Source organism: Oncorhynchus mykiss, chromosome 10 (assembly GCF_057628025.1).
Source record: "Oncorhynchus mykiss isolate SJ-2025 chromosome 10, ASM5762802v1, whole genome shotgun sequence".
Lineage (NCBI taxonomy): Eukaryota > Metazoa > Chordata > Actinopteri > Salmoniformes > Salmonidae > Oncorhynchus > Oncorhynchus mykiss.
The window spans coordinates 42,828,017-42,847,252 of NC_143031.1; the positions used below are offsets into that span (position 1 = coordinate 42,828,017).

The window sequence follows — 19,236 nt, forward strand, 5'->3', positions numbered from 1 at the left end:
CTGCAGCAAATGTAGGCCTACCTGTCGCAATAAAAAAAAGTTACTATGATGAGATAGATGACAGGTCTACATGCATTGTGAACTGCGTCCCATATCGAGATGGGCTGTCTGTCCCCACCCTGAGCGTTGATGATTCATCATGCAGTGGCCGTAGAGATGCCACATTTAGACATTGCTTATCATTTAACAGTTCCAATTTACGCCATGCTGTTCATATAAATCATTTATTATAATTTACCTGTTTCTCAAGGGTATTTATCCTGATTAAAGGGAGTGGTTTTGGGTGGTAAATCCCGATAAATTCTGCTCATAGTGTAGTTCATACATGCATAATCTATGACACATCCAGCACAAAGCTTGTGTGTGTGTGTGTGTGTGTGTGTGTGTGTGTGTGTGTGTGTGTGTGTGTGTGTGTGTGTGTGTGTGTGTGTGTGTGTGTGTGTGTGTGTGTGTGTGTGTGTGTGTGTGTGTGCTTGCATGTGTGATGGGTTGATGATAGACTCCTTTCATGATATGCAAGAGTCTGTGTTTTGAAATAGCGACGTGTATTTGTGTGTTTTAGTTCTGAGAGGAGCACGTCTCTGCATGTTTCCTAGTCTCCTCCAGTGGGCCAGAGGCTGTCCCTCCCCTGCCCCCTCCTGAGAGAACGCTAGCTCATCACATCATTACCCAACATTCATCTCTCTCTGGCACCCAAAGCACAAAGTTACCATCCGTAGAGTTCCCCAAATCCATAACGGGGAGACCTCTAATCCTCCCTCCCTCCCTCCCACCTCTTCCTCCATACAATCTCTTCTCTTCTGAAACCTTCTCCCCTGGCTCATTTCTGTATTCTTCCTCTCCCAACATCATACTCCCCTTTTCCTCCTCTCATATTGAACTCCTCTTCTGTTTGTTTAACTTGCCATGCCTCATCTTCCTCCATTACATCCCTCTCTCTCTCTGCTCTCACAATCTTCTCTAGAATTCTTCTGTAGGCTTCTCTTAACTTTCCATATGTTTTGCTGTCTGACTCTCTCACCACCTATACAAAGACTCGAGGCGGGGTAACTTTAAAGCTTATTCTTTCTGGCAACAATGATATGATGTACTGTGAAATAAACTGTGATGTTTAAATGATGATGCATCTGTGACATTTCACGCTGGTTTATTTACATAAACACACAATTAATATCTATCTCCCTCCCTCCCTCACATACTCACTCCCTCATTCCCTCCCTCCTGCCCTCTCTCTCTCTAGACAAGATTGATGATGAGTTGGAGATGACCATGGTGTGTCACAGGCCAGAGGGTCTGGAGCAGTTGGAGGCCCAGACCAACTTCACCAAGAGAGAGCTACAGATCCTCTACCGAGGCTTCAAGAATGTACGCACCTCATCCTCCCTCCTCCCTTCCACTGTCTGTCTTTCTTCATCTTCCTCTCTCTCTCTCTCCCTGTCTTTCCTCCGCTATCTCTCTCCCTGTCTTTCCTTCACTATCTGTCCCTGTCTTTCCTCCGCTATCTCTCTACCTGTCTTTCCTCCGCTATCTCTCTACCTGTCTTTCCTCCGCTATCTCTCTACCTGTCTTTCCTCCGCTATCTCTCTACCTGTCTTTCCTCCGCTATCTCTCTACCTGTCTTTCCTCCGCTATCTCTCTACTAGTCTTTCCTCTGCTATCTCTCTCCCTGCCACTCTTAAGTATACATTCCTGCCTATGTTGCCTCTCTTCTTTACAAGTGTTAATGTCAAAGCACTCTTATCTCTTACTCCGATAAGTACATGCATTCAGCCTCGTGCCGTCATCACTTCATATGCTGCTAATCAGTTTGTACAGGCATGCAGCTAGAGGAACTAAGTCTGTCATACACCATAACAACAATTAAATGCTGCGTTACCCATATACACCCAATGGGAAAATATATGTAAACATATATTCTCTACACACAAACATGCTCAAACACCCACCGACACATTGACACACCCCCACATACAAGTTATATACAAATTGCTAGTTAATTAGCTGTTAGATTTGATTGACATGTTAACTCTGTAACCAAGGGTGGTGCCATTTGAGTGTAAATGATTGGTTGATCTGGGCGCTCACCAGAAGAAGCTGCATTATTTCGTTGTTTGAAGTAATGTTCTCACATGGTTTCCACAGGAGTGCCCGAGTGGAGTGGTGAATGAAGAAACATTTAAACACATCTACGCCCAGTTCTTCCCCCACGGAGGTACAGTAAACCAAACACTGCTCATTTAAACACATCTACGCCCAGTTCTTCCCCCACGGAGGTACAGTAAACCAAACACCGCTCATTTAAACACATCTACGCCCAGTTCTTCCCCCACGGAGGTACAGTAAACCAAACACCGCTCATTTAAACACATCTACGCCCAGTTCTTCCCCCACGGAGGTACAGTAAACCAGACACTGCTCATTTAAACACATCTACGCCCAGTTCTTCCCCCACGGAGGTACAGTAAACCAGACACCGCTCATTTAAACACATCTACGCCCAGTTCTTCCCCCACGGAGGTACAGTAAACCAAACACCGCTCATTTAAACACATCTACGCCCAGTTCTTCCCCCACGGAGGTACAGTAAACCAAACACCGCTCATTTAAACACATCTACGCCCAGTTCTTCCCCCACGGAGGTACAGTAAACCAGACACCGCTCATTTAAACACATCTACGCCCAGTTCTTCCCCCACGGAGGTACAGTAAACCAGACACCGCTCATTTAAACACATCTACGCCCAGTTCTTCCCCCACGGAGGTACAGTAAACCAGACACCGCTCATTTAAACACATCTACGCCCAGTTCTTCCCCCACGGAGGTACAGTAAACCAAACACCGCTCATTTAAACACATCTACGCCCAGTTCTTCCCCCACGGAGGTACAGTAAACCAGACACTGCTCATTTAAACACATCTACGCCCAGTTCTTCCCCCACGGAGGTACAGTAAACCAGACACCACTCATTTAGACACATAACATGCCCTTTCTTGTTTGCGACTCATTTACAAGCACTCTGGGATAAAAACAAATCTCCTGCCCGTATCTGGTTGTGTTGCAGATGCCAGCACTTACGCTCATTACCTCTTCAATGCGTTCGACACGACAAGCAATGGATCCATCAAGTTTGAAGTACAAACCGCACACCACCACTATCACTCAGAGAGTGCTTTAAATAAAACATGTCTTTATCTTATTTGTACTGGAGTTATCACTCAGGCCAAACTCAGTATTTTGGTGACTTTAATCTCTCTCCCTATGTGGTGACTCACTCAGGAGTTTGTAATGGGACTGTCTACACTGCTGCGGGGCACTCTGAGAGACAAGCTGGAGTGGACTTTTCATCTGTACGACATCAACAACGATGGCTACATTAACCGAGAGGTCTGTGTGTTTATTTACATGTCAGTTGCATTGAAGGATTTGCATATGACGTACTTGTTAATACAGCGTTTTGTATTTCTGTGTAAAAGGAGATGACTGAGATTGTGAGGGCCATTTACGACATGATGGGGAAATATACCTACCCTGCACTCAAGGGAGATGTCCCGAAGCAGCATGTGGATGCTTTCTTCCAGGTGACTTTACCCGACGTCACACAGTACAATGTAATACCAAAACAGATGCTTAATGCAGAGAGTTATGAAACCCTTAGGTGTGCGCAACAGTTTAGACCACATAATAACAATTTCATACGTATTGAAAAAAAATAATGTACAATTCTCTCACCTCTTCCCTCCCCACAGAAAATGGATAAAAACAAAAATGGAGTTGTGACTTTAGAGGAATTCATTGTCGCATGCCAGGAGGTATGTATAGTACAGGCGTATGTTTATACATTTCGATATTGCTGTCGGTGTCTATGTAAGATGCTATCCCTATTTCATGATATGCTTTGAGTTCCATCATTGCCCCCCCCCCCCCCCTATGGCTTCCATAAGAGAACCCTCTGTCTGGCGTAGTGTGAAATGGGGACATCCTGTGGTAAAACAAATGATTTACAACATTCTGTCTTTACCGTCTTTCTCCTCTTCTCCCCTCAGGATGAAATGATGATGAGATCCATGCAGCTCTTCGAAAATGTGATGTAAAAAGGGCGCCGGGCGGAAGGAAGGAGAGAGAGAGAGTGTTGAAAAAAACAAGAGAGAATTCTGCGTGTGTGCTTCAGTCCGTGCGCTCTTGTGCGTACGTCCGAGCGCGCGTTTTGTTTATCTGTGTGTGTCTGTCAGAGTGGATGAATGTGTATGTATGTCTATCTCTCTCATCCTCTCATCTAACTTGTCAGCGTCCATGTGTTTGCCAAATAATGTCTCTGCCTGGCTCCATGCTGTTCTATGGATCAGATGAAGCCAGAACCGCCCAAATGACCAGCTGAGAGCAACAAGCTCTCACAGTCTCACTGCAGAATTAGACATTCATCCACGTTCTCAAAACGTCATATTTCTAAGTGTTTTTGTTGCTCATGCTGCTCTGTATCGTTCCATTTCTCCAAACATCAAATTTAGAAGTTAAGGGTTAAGTTTAGGCACTCCTTCTGAATGGTTAAGGTAAGGGTTAAGGTTTGGGATGGGGTTCAAATTAAAAATGTAAAACCTATATCCACGACTGTGATCAAACACGCAACCTCTGATCCAGAGTCAAGGGATTTACCCAAGCCTACTTGATGGTAATAGCGCTCCCTGTTGCCCCTAGTGGCCAGTTTTGAAGATATTTCCTAACGTCCTCAAGTCAAATTTCCACGTCAATCTTGAACGACCTGGCTGCTGAGAGACCCCTGGACTTGATTGTCATATTGCTGAGCCCGGGAGCATGCAGGTGAATTATCTGGATAATGCTTCCTGCCTTTTTATGTGACATGAAGGTTTGTAAATCAGATGATCATACAACACAGACTGAAGTGTGAAACAGCTGAGAAATCTCAAACCTATACGCTGCTCCCTGCTTAATATGTGGAAACCCTACCTCCGGAAACTACACTGGGCTACTTTGGGTTCTTTTGACTTTGTTCTTTTTGCCAAAATAGATGCATGCTTGACCCAGAGGGATCCCTCCCATAGAAATAGAATCGTGATTCTACTCTATGCGCCCGACCATCCATGTGCTTGACCGGGACATGGACCTTTAATAACCTCTTGACCTCTGTATTTAACTCATGCGTCCAGTGAATGATTTATGGACCAATATGATCTACTTATCTACTTGTTTATTAACGTGTTTATGCTGTAAAATATGAGGTTGTCCGAATGTATTATTTGTTTGTTTTAAGTGTCATATGTTGTGTCCGTTTTACTATTGTTGTGGTGACCTCCGTACCTCTGTGTTGGCTTTGCTGTTGCTCTCCCGTCTATTCCTGTAGTTGTCTGTCTGTCCCTGACGGATGCCTGTTATAATGTGTGCTTACAAATACACCCAATAGACTTGGTTTATGACTATGATGATACATAATCTTGTATGTTGGCTGGATCTAACTAATGATGGGAAATGACCATCTGCGTAATGCAATGTGAATGGTGTGGCTTATCTGTTGAAGTGTGCATTTACAGTATATATGTGTCTAAACCCATTGAGGAAAACAGAAATGTGAAGTGTTATTATGGAGTGAGGGAATGTGTCAGTAAAACAAAGGTATGGAGAGACACTGAGACACAGTAGTTAGCTATAAAAAATATCAAAAATTATCACAGACCAACGCCACCACTCTTCTAATGTCGAACAATTATTATTTTTCTTCAAGGAATTACTCATTTGTGTTGACTTTGTCAGTTCCTCCTCAGTGTGCAAGATGGTAAATATATTGAATTAGTTTAGCTCCAGGTTTCAAAGGGGCAAAACAATATGAATACAAAATGTAAGCAACAGGTGCACCTCATACAAAACTCTATCTCAGACTGGGACCGATGGAAAGATTTAGATTGGAGAGAGTTTCAGCTTTCATGTTATGTTGTACAGTGCAAATGCTACCAATAAAATGTTTTAGAGAATATGTTGTGTTCATTCTCTGTGTGTGTGTGTGTGTGTGTGTGTGTGTGTGTAGAGAGAGAGAGAGAGAGAGGAGAGAAAGGGGGCTCTCTGAATCAAATAAAACATTAAGATAATGATTGTATATATTAATAAATATGCCTCTTTCCGTCAAAAGCTGTGATGAAAGGACTAGACTAATAAAAATCTTCCTGCATTCTAGAAAGAAGATGTGGTTGGAACAACCTTCCTGAGTTCCAGGAAATGCCCAGTAGGGGTTAAGGGGGTTTGAAATAGGAAGAATCAGGGCTGTCTAGCAGCTCTCTTATGTGGAGGCAGTGCAGATAGTTTAAGGAGTGGCAATGGGATGCCCTGCAGCCTGCAAGAACGTCTTATTCATCAGAAATACTGATAGTGAAGAAAGTAGATTTATTAGAATAGTTTCTGTATTCTGTAAGTGTGTCTACCACAATACGTGCGCATATTCAACATAACTCACAAACAAAACTTTGAGCTGTGAATATAACATTTTACACAAATTAAACCATAATCTGTGAATGTAAAAAATATTTCCCAAATTAAACCATAAGATGTAATATTCACGATTAATCACAAATGAATCCATGATCTGTAAATATATTCAACATAGCTCAAAAATAAAGCTACTATTTGAACAAATGTATAACGATTTGTGAGCAAATGATTAGAAATCCCGAACAATTACAACTGTGGAATGTGCATTTGCACATTCAAAAAGTGCTTGTGGAGCTGTAATTTATTTAAAAATGTATCATTTTTTGACAAACTTTCCGTCTGTGGATGTATTACCATCTACAAATCTGTGTTCAAATGAGAGTCAGCTATCTCCATTCATTGAGATAATCTTTGTGTCATTCTCATTCAGTAATTTCTTGGGAGAACACTTTCTAGCTAGATAAACTTCATCAAATGTGATTATAAGGATGATTATTCATTTTTAGTTTCATTAAATAGTGGTATATAGGTGTAGGGTTAGTTGGTGGTGCACTTTTTTACTTTTCCCCTTCCTTTTGTATATCCCAAAATGTAACGTGATTGACCACACACTACCGCACAGTAGGTGGTGGCATGCATAAACAAAGTGTGAGAAAGCCAAGATACCAAAAAAGAAGAAGAAGAATTTGAGTATAACATTTATTTATTCAAAAAATGATGTTAAAATGTTCAATAAATTACTTTCATATGAATGTTAAATTCGATCATTGGGGCATGCAACACAGAGTGTGTGCTTTCGACATGAGCCCACTAGCCTAGTCTGATTCATCAGGTTGTAATACACCATGAATTGGTATATACAGGCTGAGACATTTGTTGTGTAAATGTTCCTTAGAAGCCAGAATGTTGAATAAAATAAAATGTAAACTTGCTCTACCGGTTGTCTGTGCTGTTTGTCCTTCTGCTGCGTGAAATTTTTGACTAAATATCCACAGAGTAGGGTTATTAAACCTCTTGAGTGTAGGGGGCAGTATTTTGATGTACCCAAATTAAACTGCCTATTTCTCAGGCTCAGAATCTAGAATATGCATATAATTGTCCGATTAGGATAGAAAACACTCTAAAGTTTCCAAAACTGTCAAAATATTGTCTGTGAGTACAACAGAACTGATTTGCAGGCAAAAACCTGAGGAAAATCAAACCAGGAAGTGGCCTCTATTTTGAAAGCTCCATGTTCCATAGCCTGCCTTCGCTCCATTTAAAGGGGTATCAACCAGATTCCTTTTCCTATGGCTTCCCCATGGTGTGAACCGTCTTTAGACATAGTTTCAGGCTTTTATTTTGAAAAATGAGCGAGAACGATCACATCGCGTCATTGTATGGCTGGGTGCCAGTAGTGTTTTGTTTTTTTGACTTTCGTGACCAATCTACTTGGCTGCTAGTTGTTTGTAATATTTTTCCTACTGAGAGAGATGTGCTTACATAAACGCTTGGTATGCTTTCGCCGAAAAGCTTCATTGAAATCTGACACGCCAGGTGGATTAACAACAAGCTAAGCTGTGTTTTGCTATATTGCACTTGTGATTTCATGAAAATTAAATATTTTTAGTGATTTAATTTGAATTTGGAGCTCTGCAACTCAGCGGTGGTTTACGAAAATTATCCCGCTAACGGGATGGGTGCTTCAAGAAGTTTAACCTGCCTGTTCAGTATATTGGTTTGTACTTCCATTAGTTTATTTTTTTTATCGAATGTGACTAACACTTCCACAATATGGCCGAGCCTAACAGAACCACAGCCCGAACGGAAAACACTTCCACGATATGGCCGAGCCTAACAGAACCTCAGCCCGAACGGAAAACACTTCCACAATATGGCCGAGCCAAACAGAACCACAGCCCGAACGGCAAACACTTCCACAATATGGCCGAGCCTAACAGAACCACAGCTCGAACGGAAAACACTTCCACAATATGGCCCGAGGCTAACAGAACCACAGCCCGAACGGAAAACACTTCCACAATATGGCCGAGCCTAACAGAACCACAGCTCGAACGGAAAACACTTCCACAATATGGCCCGAGGCTAACAGAACCACAGCCCGAACGGAAAACACTTCCACAATATGGCCGAGCCTAACAGAACCACAGCCCGAACGGAAAACACTTCCACAATATGGCCGAGGCTAACAGAACCACAGCCCGAACGGAAAACACTTCCACAATATGGCCGAGCCTAACAGAACCACAGCCCGAACGGAAAACACTTCCACAATATGGCCCGAGGCTAACAGAACCACAGCCCGAACGGAAAACACTTCCACAATATGGCCGAGGCTAACAGAACCACAGCTCGAACGGAAAACACTTCCACAATATGGCCCGAGGCTAACAGAACCACAGCCCGAACGGAAAACACTTCCACAATATGGCCCGAGGCTAACAGAACCACAGCCCGAACGGAAAACACTTCCACAATATGGCCGAGGCTAACAGAACCACAGCCCGAACGGAAAACACTTCCACAATATGGCCCGAGGCTAACAGAACCACAGCCCGAACGGAAAACACTTCCACAATATGGCCGAGGCTAACAGAACCACAGCCCGAACGGAAAACACTTCCACGATATGGCCGAGCCTAACAGAACCACAGCCCGAACGGAAAACACTTCCACAATATGGCCGAGGCTAACAGAACCACAACCCGAACGGAAAACATTTCCACAATATGGCCCGAGGCTAACAGAACCACAACCCGAACGGAAAACACTTCCACGATATGGCCGAGCCTAACAGAACCACAGCCCGAACGGAAAACACTTCCACGATATGGCCCGAGCCTAACAGAACCACAACCCGAACGGAAAACATTTCCACAATATGGCCGAGCCTAACAGAACCACAGCTCGAATGGAAAACACTTCCACAATATGGCCGAGGCTAACAGAACCACAGCCCGAACGGAAAACACTTCCACAATATGGCCCGAGCCTAACAGAACCACAGCCCGAATGGAAAACATTTCCACAATATGGCCGAGCCTAACAGAACCACAGCCCGAACGGAAAACACTTCCACAATATGGCCCGAGGCTAACAGAACCACAACCCGAACGGAAAACATTTCCACAATATGGCCCGAGGCTAACAGAACCACAGCCCGAACGGAAAACTCTTCCACAATATGGCCCGAGGCTAACAGAACCACAGCCCGAACGGAAAACACTTCCACAATATGGCCCGAGGCTAACAGAACCACAGCCCGAACGGAAAACACTTCCACAATATGGCCCGAGGCTAACAGAACCACAGCCCGAACGGAAAACATTTCCACAATAAGCCGAGCCTAACAGAACCACAACCCGAACGGAAAACATTTCCACAATATGGCCGAGCCTAACAGAACCACAGCCCGAACGGAAAACACTTCCACAATATGGCCGAGGCTAACAGAACCACAACCCGAACGGAAAACATTTCCACAATATGGCCGAGCCTAACAGAACCACAGCCCGAACGGAAAACACTTCCACAATATGCCCGAGCCTAACAGAACCACAGCCCGAACGGCAAACACTTCCACAATATGGCCGAGGCTAACAGAACCACAGCCCGAACGGAAAACACTTCCACAATATGGCCGAGCCTAACAGAACCACAGCCCGAACGGAAAACACTTCCAGAATATTGCCGAGCCTAACAGAACCTCAGCCCGAATGGCAAACACTTCCAGCTGATTGAGGAAAACGTGCTTCGGTCGATGTCTTACGTTCGGCTATTGTTTACATATTGTCCATCACGGGCAATGTCAAGAGATTGAAAATACAAGCGACAGAACTTGTGGATACCTTATCTCCACCTAGTACCGCCAAAAAGGACGAACATCATGTACAACTGGAGAAGTAACCTCATATTCTATGAAACATTCTGAATTTTAGAGAATATTGCAATTTTTTTACAGCGACTTCTTTCAGACTGATATCATGGAGTAACCATGGTAACAGTTTGATGTTTAGGCAACCCACTATCCAAGTTAACTAACTGGCAAACGTTGGACACTCACAAAGATAGCAGGTGATCTCGTCAACTGTTTAGAAAAACAACCAAAGAAAAACGAATTAGTTCATTGTTAAGAACTGCTCAGTTTTAAAATCCTGAAATGGGGATCTGCCTAGCCAGCTAATGATAAATGTTCAAATCCTATTTTTCAATATGTGATTTGCTTTGCAGGACGAAGCACTCTTTCCCAACTGGTGTGGAGGAAAGAAATTGTACTGTTATCTGATTAAAAACGTTAGAAATTCAACTAGCTATTTTCTGTTCCATTTCGGCTTGCTTGCAAGAAATGCCTGGTTTTCAAACCACATGCAACAGCTTGTTAGCTACTCCCATTGCTTTGGGACTATGCTTTGTCTCTTGAGTGTTCTGACTTCTGAGAAATGGTTTACCGTTTTATTGTCGCTACAACACACTACTGTCAACTTGGGGTGAAGTAGCTAGCTAACCAACAACAACTGGAATGCCACACTCAGCCTTCAGGTGCCTTTTTAAAATATGTGTTTTATTTAACCTTTAACTAGGCAAGTCAGTTATTAAGAACAATGCCTTTAGCAGCACTGCAGTCAAGTAAACAAACTCACAAATTGCTTCCTTATGTCTAAAATAGCTGGACAACCCATCATTGTTAAATTGACTACTATTTCAGACAACAAAGACTATAGCTATTATTACACACAAAACCAAATACTATAGCTCGTGTGCCATTATTGATTGCATGCACACCCCCTGTTAACCTACAACCAAGCTTACCTTGTTATGAGCTGAGCTGGGGCTAAGTGCTAGCAACCTCTGGCCCTGAAGATCATCCCTCCATGAAGATGCATACATTGTTGGCTAATTTTTAGTTTCGTTTTTTTGCATTTGTATAATTGTTTCTTCCTAAGTTATAGAACAATTAGGGGCCGGTGTGTAGGGGCCATTTTGGCCTGTTTATGAGTTGTGTATACTTTCTTTCAAGGGTTATTTTGACCTGTTTTGTACACTAGAGGAAAGGGTTATCACAACATATGTTGGGGTCACTGGTCTCATGTGTGTATATAGGTAGCACAGGTGGCCAGGAAGGGTTATCACAGATGAGAGGAGAGCACATACAGTTGTTACTGTATCACATTGCCTTAACTCCCTTATCTTACCTCATTTGCCCTCACTGTATATATACTTTTTGTTTTCTTTTGTTCTACTGTATTATTGACAATGTTTTGTTTATTCCATGTGTAACTCTGTGTTGTTGTATGTGTCGAATTGCTATGCTTTTTCTTGGCAAGGTCGCAGTTGCAAATGAGATCTTGTTCTCAACTAGCTTACCTGGTTAAATAAAGGTGAAATAAAAAATAAAATAAACATATATAGCTCATGGAACGCATCTCTGCACCTTTTGTATAGGAATGTGTTTTGGAGCTATTTATATACGCAATAAATGGGAACTTCGCCCCAAAAGAGTAACGTTAGGATTTTTTTTATTTTTGCTGATGGCTGATTTTTGTGGACGCATTATGGACAGCTCTTCTATGCCAGTGGCAGTTCATAGGGAATCTAAACTATGACACCTAATGTCATAAATCTCAAAGTGGATAAGAAAGGTTTGCTGAAAGAGGTTCTCTTGCAAAGCAAAGACCCTTGAGCAGATTGCTGTATTGTACTCTAGGGTTTTTTCTGGACCACACGATTGTTTTACTGCTTGAGCGACCTGTGTCTGCCTTAAATTATGCCGAATCTTAAAGAGCGGCTGAGCTTCCGGATTTGCCCTTGTTTTAGATTTGGTTCATTAAGAAACACTAGAGGCCATGAGTGAATTCAAAAGTGAATTAATTTCAGGGTGTAGTTTGTCGTGGGTGTTCGTAGGTGGAAAGAGTTAGACAAATTATTTGGCCAATTAGCTTCAGCTGTGCATCACGTGACAAAGTATATCCCAATGAATGGACTGGAGAATTGTTTTATGTTTTATTCTGTAAGCACAGAATTGTTTTTATTTAGTTAATCATTATTTTACCAGGTAAGTTGACTGAGAAGACATTCTCATTTACAGCAACAAGCTGGGGAATAGTTACAGGGGAGAGGAGGGGGGATGAATGAGCCAATTGTAAACTGGGGATGATTAGGTGACCATGATGGTATGGGGCCAGATTGGGAATTTAGCTAGGACACTGGGGTTGACACCCCTACTCTTACAACTAATGCAATGGGATCTTTAGTGACCACAGAGAGTCAGAACACCTGTATAACATCCCATCCAAAAGTCTGCACCCTACACAGGGCAATGTCCCCAATCATAGCCCTGGGGCATTGGGATATGTTTTAAGACCAGAGGAAAGGGTGCATCCTACTGGCCCTCCAACAACACTTCCAGGATCATTTGGTCTCCCATCCAGGGACCAACCAGGACCAAAGCTGCTTAGCTTCGGAAGCAAGCCATTTGCTCACATTGTTCTGCATTAGTTCAAATTGTAGTTTTATTCATGAGCTATGTTGAATATATTTACAGAGCATGGATTTATTTGACTTATGGTGAATTTTTTTATTTAACTAGGCAAGTCAGTTAAGAACAAATTCTTATTTACAATGACTGCCAAACTCTAACCTGGACAACGCTGGGCCAATTTGTTCGCCGCCCCATATGCTTCCAAATCCCGGCCAGTTGTGATAGTCTGGAATCGAACCAGGGTCTGTAGTGACACCTCTAGCACTTACACGCAATACAATTTGATGTATCCCTAATTTCCCCGTGTTTATTTTTTTGTGTTGAAGTTCCCCAGTTTTTCACCCTACATAGTAGGTGGCAGCATGCACCTCTGTGTGTTTGCGGAATGTCATAAATACAATAGAAGAAGAAGAAAGAAGGCGTGGCGATTGAGCCCGGGTAGTGTGTCTGCGTAGTGAGGGGGCCTGTCAGTTTTTCCATTATCTTCGAAGTGCCCTGTCTCAGCAAAGAAAATGAATGGTCTGGACGAGGAACAAATGGGACCACAAACCTTTCTCTATGGTGAGATACTCTATTTGAACTGACAATAGTTTTTCGGAATCACTTTTATTTAAATAAACATATCAGTAAACTAGCTACTGTATCGAGGAAAAACCGCTGTTCATCAGACACAAGCAACACGAGGTACAGCAAGCTAATATTAGCACAATTAGATAACTTTACCACTAACGTTAGTTGTAGCTCTAATGGGGGACATGTCGGAGTTTTATCAACGTATGGCCTAAATACCATTGCATTACACTATTTGGTAATGGAACTTGCTTACCCAGTTGTCAACTTTAGTTTATCCACGAGATATCAACTTAGCTAACGTTAGCCAGCTAGCCGATAATTAGCACATGTGAGCTAATTCTAGTTGGCTAGCCATCCTAGCTAGCTAGTCAATCATCTTGAAACCACATTTGTTGCGTTATATTTTGAAGGTCTTGGTGTCCCGGTTGATTTGTATGTGTTTAACGTTAACTGGGCCAGACTTATTTGTGATGGACATTAGCTTCTCACTGGGTACCCCTCCATGCTTATCAAATTTCTCAACACGTGCTTTAGGTTAAAGATGGCGCACAAGGCCCTCTCGATAATGTCCATGCAGCGCAACACGAATTTGTGAACATTGCCCAAATTTCTAGTGTTGGCTAAAGTTATGTTTATCTGTAATTATTCCCCTTCATGGAGGTAGTATATTTGAAGTGCATTGATCATGGCATGCTTTGTCAGGGATTTGGGGGTAACCGTTCCAGATTGAAATTGATTGGACACATTTTTTAAATTAAACGTGGTATGTCTTTGTCAATTGTGTAGTCAAGTGAAACAAAAAAATGTTGCTTAAAGGCCTGTCTACCTACCTGTTTGGCTGGCTAGTTTCATTGACATGGTGAGGGTGCACGTGCGCATTCAACCACGTGGGTTGGTGACCCACGTTTGCCTCACCTCAGTCTACCTTTTTAAGGAGATTTAAAAAACAGACTTCTATGGAGTCTTTTTGTATCGGCTATTTAACTGTCTCAAAAAAAGGCCTGAAACCACACCATGGCATCCCACATGTTGCACACCCCAACGTTGTACCCCTTTACTGATTTACTATGTGATTTACTATTTTCCTCAACAGGGTGCGAGTTGAAATCTGGGAAGGATGTTGTCTTCAACCCAGAAGAGGATGACTTTGAGCACCAGCTAGACTTAAGGATGGTGAGTGTTACAGCTGTCTTTTTGCAGAATAAAATATAAATTACTTTCCAGATATCTGTTTTTCCTCATAGGAATGAGAAACAATTTCTAAACTTGGTGTCTCTTGTTGATTGCTCTTAGCTGTGTGTGGACCTCAGCACCAAGGATGAGCTGCACATCGTGGAGGTGGAAGGACAGGACACAGAGGGTCAGAAGGTTAAGGCTGTGCTGGCTTCACTCAAACCTTCCACCCTGCCAAGTGTGAGTAGTCAGACCTAAAGTATCATCAATACTTCTGTGCCATTCCTGAGTGAGAGATTGTGGGTGTATGGCCTGTGTAGAGTTCATGTTAAGTAACAAGTTAATTGTCTTGCAGGTGTGTCTTGGTGGGTTCGCAATCACACCCCCAGCAGTTTTCCGTCTCAAGGCTGGATCTGGGCCAATCCACATCAGTGGCCAGCATCTTGTCAGTGAGTATGACTTTGTTATAGGACAGTTTTCCCATGGTTTCTTTAGTGATGCCATGGCATCTGTTGTCGAAGATGATATTTGTTGTGCTGATTTACTGATGCATTTTCAACACTGCTTACCAAAAGACTGAGACTGAAGATGACCATTCCCTTGTATGGAGAATGTAGCTTGTCTACTCAAAGTTAACTGAAATCATTCTACCAGTGATGGGGGGAGATCAGTCTTTTGATGAGGATGAAGATGATGAAGAGGAAGAAGAGGTACAAACGTCCAAAAAAAGGCCTGCGTCAGCACCGGCTCTTAAATCTCAGGTTAGTCCCGACTACTGGCCTTCAAGCCAACACACTGTCTGGATAATCACTTGTCACCGTGTACATGTCTGCTGTGTTACTGTTGCGTTGGCCTCTGTAGTCAAAGATGATATTTGTTGAGCTGATGATCCACTGAAGCATTTTCAACACTGCTTACCAAAAGACTGAGACTAAAGTCGGCCACTCCCTTTTCTTAGCATGTTCCCAGTCTTTGCTCTTGCTATACACATCCTCACCTCGTCCTTCCCTTTCTCCCCTTCACAGAAAAAGATGAAGATGGATGTTGGTGACGAGGATGATGAGGAGTAAGTCTGTTTGACTAAAGCACCTGTTCCTCGCTGAGGTTTTATATAGAGTTGAGTTGTAACATGTGACTCCTCTTTAGGGATGATGATGAGGATGAAGATAGTGAGGCTGAAGAATCTCCTGTTAAGGTGAGTGCATTTTATTTAAGCCTATACTTATTCTGCCCTTGAGAAAGCATAGAAAATGTCACAAGAAACCTCGCTGTTTTTATCAGGCTAAGAAGACTCCATCCAAACCTCAGACTCCTGCCCACGGTGGAAAAGGCTCTAAAGCCAACACACCAGCCGGAAAACAGGTTAGTCCTCTTACACATATTTTGCCCTACTGTAAATTGGCATCTCGTCGAAGATGATATTTGTTGAGCTGATATTCTACTGATGCATTTTCAACACTGCTTACCAAAAGACTGAGACTGAAGATGGCCATTTGTGTTTCTGAGAGCATTATTGTAGTGATTCATGTTCTCATATTACATGTCTTGTCTAACAATTTGTCTGGTTTTCACAGGTAAAGACCCCCGGCAGCAAGGGTGGACAGACTCCTAAAAATGGACAGACCCCCAAAGCAACTAGCAAGACCCCCAAACAAACTCTCCATGTTTCTGAGCTCAAGGTCAAGATGATGGCGACTGTGGAGAAGGTTGGTGTCTGTTAGATTATGAGAAACTTAATGCGTATGATATAATCTGGAAATACACAGGCCTTCAGTGATTAGCTGATCTTATCTGATGTATGCTAAAGAACTGTTAACCGAAAGACTAGGGACACTTCTGAATATCTAGACTAATGTCAAGTCTTGCTATTTCAGGGAGGGAAGTTGCCTAAACTCCAGTCCAAGTTTGAGAGCTTTGTGAGGAACAGCTTCAAAGTCACAGAAACCAAGGTATGTTAATGCTGCTCCAGGACATCATGGTGTTTGTCAAGAACACAGGTTAAATGGAATGTTTGGGAAATGAATGACTGTAGCGCTGTCAGGGAATCGAAACACCCCTAAAGAGCAATGAAGACTATTTTGGTTTTGATCAGCAATGAGAAAAAACACCAATACCTCTAAGAAGTTCTGAGCTCTCATCAATGACATGTTTTCTAACAGTTGCGCAGTTATGATTATGCTTCAGTAAATATTTTCCCCCCCAATCTTTTTCAGACCGTAGAGGAACTGTGGCAGTGGAGACAAACTGTTGAAGACGGCAAATAACTTTTTTCTTAAACCATTTTTAGCCATCTCATCAATTCCCCCCCCCCCCCCCCCCCCCCCCCCCCCCGCCTGCCTACTCTGCCCTCTCTTGGCCCTTCCTTCCCATGTCTGAATCAATGCTCTGTTACGCTACACTGCTGCAGCATTTCATCTCCAGTGCCCTGCTAGAGTGGAGCTAATGGCACTGAGCCCCATCACCCCTGGCCCTACCAGCATCACCCTCTCCAAGAGGACGGGAGGGGTGGTACTATTCCAGCTTTCATGTGGAAGGACCTGGGGAAACCCATTTTCAACTTTGCATTTTGTAAATGTGTAAATTAAATCCTTGCTACTGTGTTGTACGTAGCATTCTGAAGTTTGTCAGAACTGTCCCTCTGGCATTTTGGAATCTGTTCATGTTTGTTTCATTTTGAATTATTTAAATGATGGGTAAAGTGAAATGGCAAGTGTTGTCCATCCATAAGCTGTTGAATTTGTCGACGCTTGTCCTTCCCTTCCAGGTGGTAGGCTCTAAGGTCTGAGACATTAACTTTTGCCAAGTATTGTATTGAACGGTTTTAAGAAATTCTCACGTTTATATTTTTTGCAGTAAGGGTAGAGTGAAGCAGCTAGTTCCCTGGTGACATGAATGTCATTTTGAAAGTAAAAATATTCCTGTTTTATTAGACCTGCATCTCATCTGTTTTAATTGTTATACATGAAGTATATGATCAGTTCTCCATCCACAGAAATATTCTGATCTGCAATTAAAAGTTCTGGGGAAGATTGTCTCTAAGCTTTGTTATTGATGGTAGAATTTCAGTGTGAAGCCTGTAATGAGATCCTTTACATGAGCCTCTACAGGACATGTAGATAATAATAATATAGACCCCGAAGTATGAACTACATTGTTACATGAAATTATGGTATTTTGAGGATATACTTTTGGTCTACTCTGATAAATAGGCGTGAACATGAAATAAACCTAGATGTCTGGTAGACATCTGCTTTGCTGTTGGCCCACTGTCTTAAACTATGAGGCGGCACTGTTACTCCTTGTGCAGACCTGCACGCTCCATGACCTGTCATTGTTAACAACTCGATAATGCTACGATGCAGAGAGAACTACAGCTGCGATGTGGACTGCACTGTTAAGGGCTTGTAAGTAAGCATTTCACGGTAAGGTCTACTCTTGTATTCGGTGCATGTGACAATTGAAGTTTGCTTTGATTCACAGAAATGCAATCTATACTTTTGCATCTCGGACTGCGCTCTGTCATACCTGGCTCCTACCAGGTGACATGGACAGGCCAGTGTCCATACCTTGCCATCTCGCTGTATACATGTTTTCTCATCTCGAGGTTCACTTAAGTTACTCTAAAATGTCATGGGTTAACTATTTAATCTTAAATCAGCCATTGCCCCCTCCCCCCTACTGACAGGTAATGGAAGCTTGTGTGCTACAAGGGAGGGTAAAGAACACAAGCATGACCCTATTGGAGCATTTCTAACCTATTGATCTATGGGTAACTGGGTCGATGTGTAATGCTTAACACAATGTATGCTACCCAACTTGAATGTTTCAACATTTACACAAACTGAGGGACATAACTTCATGGACTCACACCCTAAGTATGGTTTTATCCCTGTTCAAAGTATCTGACAGGGAGACCTGTTCTCCACTGCATCACTCTGACAAATACAAGACACCAGCCAGTAAACCAACTACCACTATGCATCTATTGCTTTGGTCCCAAATAAGGTGGACAGATGGTAGGTTTGGAATGTCACCCAATCTCATGAGTCACTATAGACTCCGGCCAGCAGAGGGGGCTGGTGTATAAGTAAGCCCTTTCCTGACAGCCTTGGTTGTGTTGCATCCCTGAGGGGTGATCTCATCTCATCCTCCCTCCCAGATCTGGAGCAGGTCCAGGAGGTCAGGAGACTTCCTGTATCAATTATCCTGAGCAGAGAGGCTTTATTAATGGCTGCTCTCCCTAATGGCCTCTCAGACTATCAGGAAGAGGGTTCGTCCTCTTGCACCATCACGTCTGCTCAGCTCTAGTGTGTATGAGTATGAATAGGCCTATCTAAATAGCTGTTGGTGATTCTGCAGCTTTATATGGCGATTCTGAGATATCTTTTGTGATGTCACATTCTTCACCACATTCATAATGGACACAGCACTGAGACCTATCAATCTCCCCCCAGGTCAGCTGAATGTGAGTCAACAGCACTCAGTGGGGTGGGGTGGGGGCTTTAATGGGGAGAGCCTTTTTACGGTCTCTGTGGATCTCCCCCTGTAAGTGCCTTAGATCTGTCGTAGGCTAAATCC

General features: G+C 42.9%; 2 protein-coding genes and 1 non-coding gene across 5 annotated transcripts in view; all 3 read left to right on the forward strand.

Annotated features, from left to right (window-relative positions):
- The window catches only part of LOC110533930 (A-type potassium channel modulatory protein KCNIP1), a 39,971-nt gene extending 33,988 nt beyond the window's left edge, over positions 1-5,983 (forward strand). For all 3 annotated transcript variants that reach the window (XM_036990353.2, XM_036990354.2, XM_036990355.2), the window contains exons 2-8: positions 1,241-1,365; positions 2,143-2,212; positions 3,064-3,134; positions 3,279-3,386; positions 3,476-3,580; positions 3,749-3,811; positions 4,046-5,983. In XM_036990353.2, the coding sequence (XP_036846248.1) occupies positions 1,241-1,365; positions 2,143-2,212; positions 3,064-3,134; positions 3,279-3,386; positions 3,476-3,580; positions 3,749-3,811; positions 4,046-4,093 (590 nt within the window). In that variant the 3' untranslated portion in view covers positions 4,094-5,983. The remainder of the gene's footprint in view (positions 1-1,240; positions 1,366-2,142; positions 2,213-3,063; positions 3,135-3,278; positions 3,387-3,475; positions 3,581-3,748; positions 3,812-4,045) is intronic.
- A 7,261-nt stretch (positions 5,984-13,244) lies between these two features.
- Positions 13,245-17,685, forward strand: LOC110533931 (nucleophosmin). Its single transcript, XM_021618522.3, has 11 exons — positions 13,245-13,473; positions 14,579-14,658; positions 14,779-14,898; positions 15,014-15,107; positions 15,313-15,419; positions 15,684-15,724; positions 15,805-15,853; positions 15,940-16,020; positions 16,233-16,364; positions 16,533-16,607; positions 16,872-17,685. The coding sequence occupies exons 1-11, from the start codon at positions 13,425-13,427 to the stop codon at positions 16,920-16,922; spliced, it is 879 nt and encodes a 292-aa protein (XP_021474197.2). The 5' UTR covers positions 13,245-13,424; the 3' UTR covers positions 16,923-17,685.
- Positions 16,722-16,792, forward strand: LOC118937078 (small nucleolar RNA SNORD61). The gene has a single exon (XR_005034474.1). It is a non-coding gene; the product is annotated as a small nucleolar RNA SNORD61 (small nucleolar RNA).
- Positions 17,686-19,236: the final 1,551 nt, after the last annotated feature.